This window comes from Penaeus monodon, chromosome 32 (genome assembly GCF_015228065.2).
Source record: "Penaeus monodon isolate SGIC_2016 chromosome 32, NSTDA_Pmon_1, whole genome shotgun sequence".
NCBI classification, from domain to species: Eukaryota; Metazoa; Arthropoda; class Malacostraca; order Decapoda; family Penaeidae; genus Penaeus; species Penaeus monodon.
Window position 1 is genome coordinate 8,950,530 of NC_051417.1, and position 1,273 is coordinate 8,951,802.

General features: G+C 42.9%; 1 protein-coding gene across 1 annotated transcript in view; it reads left to right on the top strand.

Annotated features, from left to right (window-relative positions):
- Positions 1–1,273, top strand: part of LOC119593480 (protein kibra-like) — a gene marked incomplete at its 3' end in the record, with an annotated part of 16,205 nt that overhangs the window by 8,283 nt on the left and 6,649 nt on the right. The window contains 1 exon segment of the mRNA XM_037942419.1: positions 48–1,048. Coding sequence (XP_037798347.1) covers positions 48–1,048 — 1,001 coding nt within the window.

Below are 1,273 nucleotides of genomic sequence, written 5' to 3' on the forward strand. Positions count from 1 at the left end.
CAGTTTGAGTTCCATCCTCCAGATTATGATATATCAAATATTTTCAGGCTTGTGAGCTAGATGAAAAGATCATTCAACTGGAATGTGATTTAGCAAAGGCTTTAGAAGTCAGTAACAAAACAGTAGCAGAACGACTGTCCTTGCAAGAGAAGCGGCAGGACCTCCTTTGCCGGTTGCGTGATACTGTCCGTGTCATGGTGGGTCTTGAAGGACAGCTACGCTCTTTATCTGCCTCAACCTTGTCAGTGTCATCATCGTCATCATTAGGATCCTTGTCCACATCCAGTAAAGGTTCTCTCTCCAGCCTCTCATTTACGGACATCTATGGGGGTCAGCAATACTCATCTAGTGAACATGTTGCTCTTAATATGCCGGAACTGCAAAAACGTGTTGAAAGACTGTTGAAATCTAATTCAGAGGCTGATCGACAGTATGCTGAAAAACTGAGGTCTTTGGAGGAGAGCAGTGGGAACTCTGCTGTATTATCTCAATCCATGCTCTCCCTTTCTCCAAGGAGCTCCTTATCATCTCTGTCCCCACCTACCTCTGCTTATGATGCTACGTCAGGTCTGGATCCTCTGGCTCCCACAAGATTCAATCCAGGAGAGGGAGGAAGTGGTCCCCTGGCCAATGTAGACCTCGGCACAGTGCACGACCGGCTAGCAGAACTCTGTCTGACTCCCACTACTGCGGAGAGTGGGACCTTTAACCCAACAACCCCACTGTTAGCAAAGGTGGCTGGAAAACAATTGGACACAACTTCTGTAGGAAATAAGCAAGTGAAAGAATTATCTGAATACGAATTCACAGAAACAAATACTAGTGTTAGTGGTGGGTTACTGGGACGAGTTACAGGTGATAGTGATGTGCTATATGAAATGGGTGAAGAAGAGGAAGGTGGTGTTGTGGGGGTTGAGGATAATAATGCTCGGACAATGTCAGCGGCAGTGAGTGATGAGTCTGTAGCAGGAGATTCAGGAGTATACGAGGCTTATCCCAAAGGCTCAGCATCACCACCAGACACTCCACAGGTGCAGATTAAACTTAGGTGAGTATTATTCATGTTATCCTTCTTCTCCCTTCCTTTTTATCCAATATTTCATATCTGGTAAGTATAATTGATAGTGTTAACAGTATTTGTTATATTAAGGATTATTTCATTTTGATGTTTGATAAATCTCTGGCAGTATATTTATGAAAATGTAATTAGTAATATTTGTGATGTGACTTTTGTATTGATTATGATGTATTAGATATTGGTGTTATTGTCTGC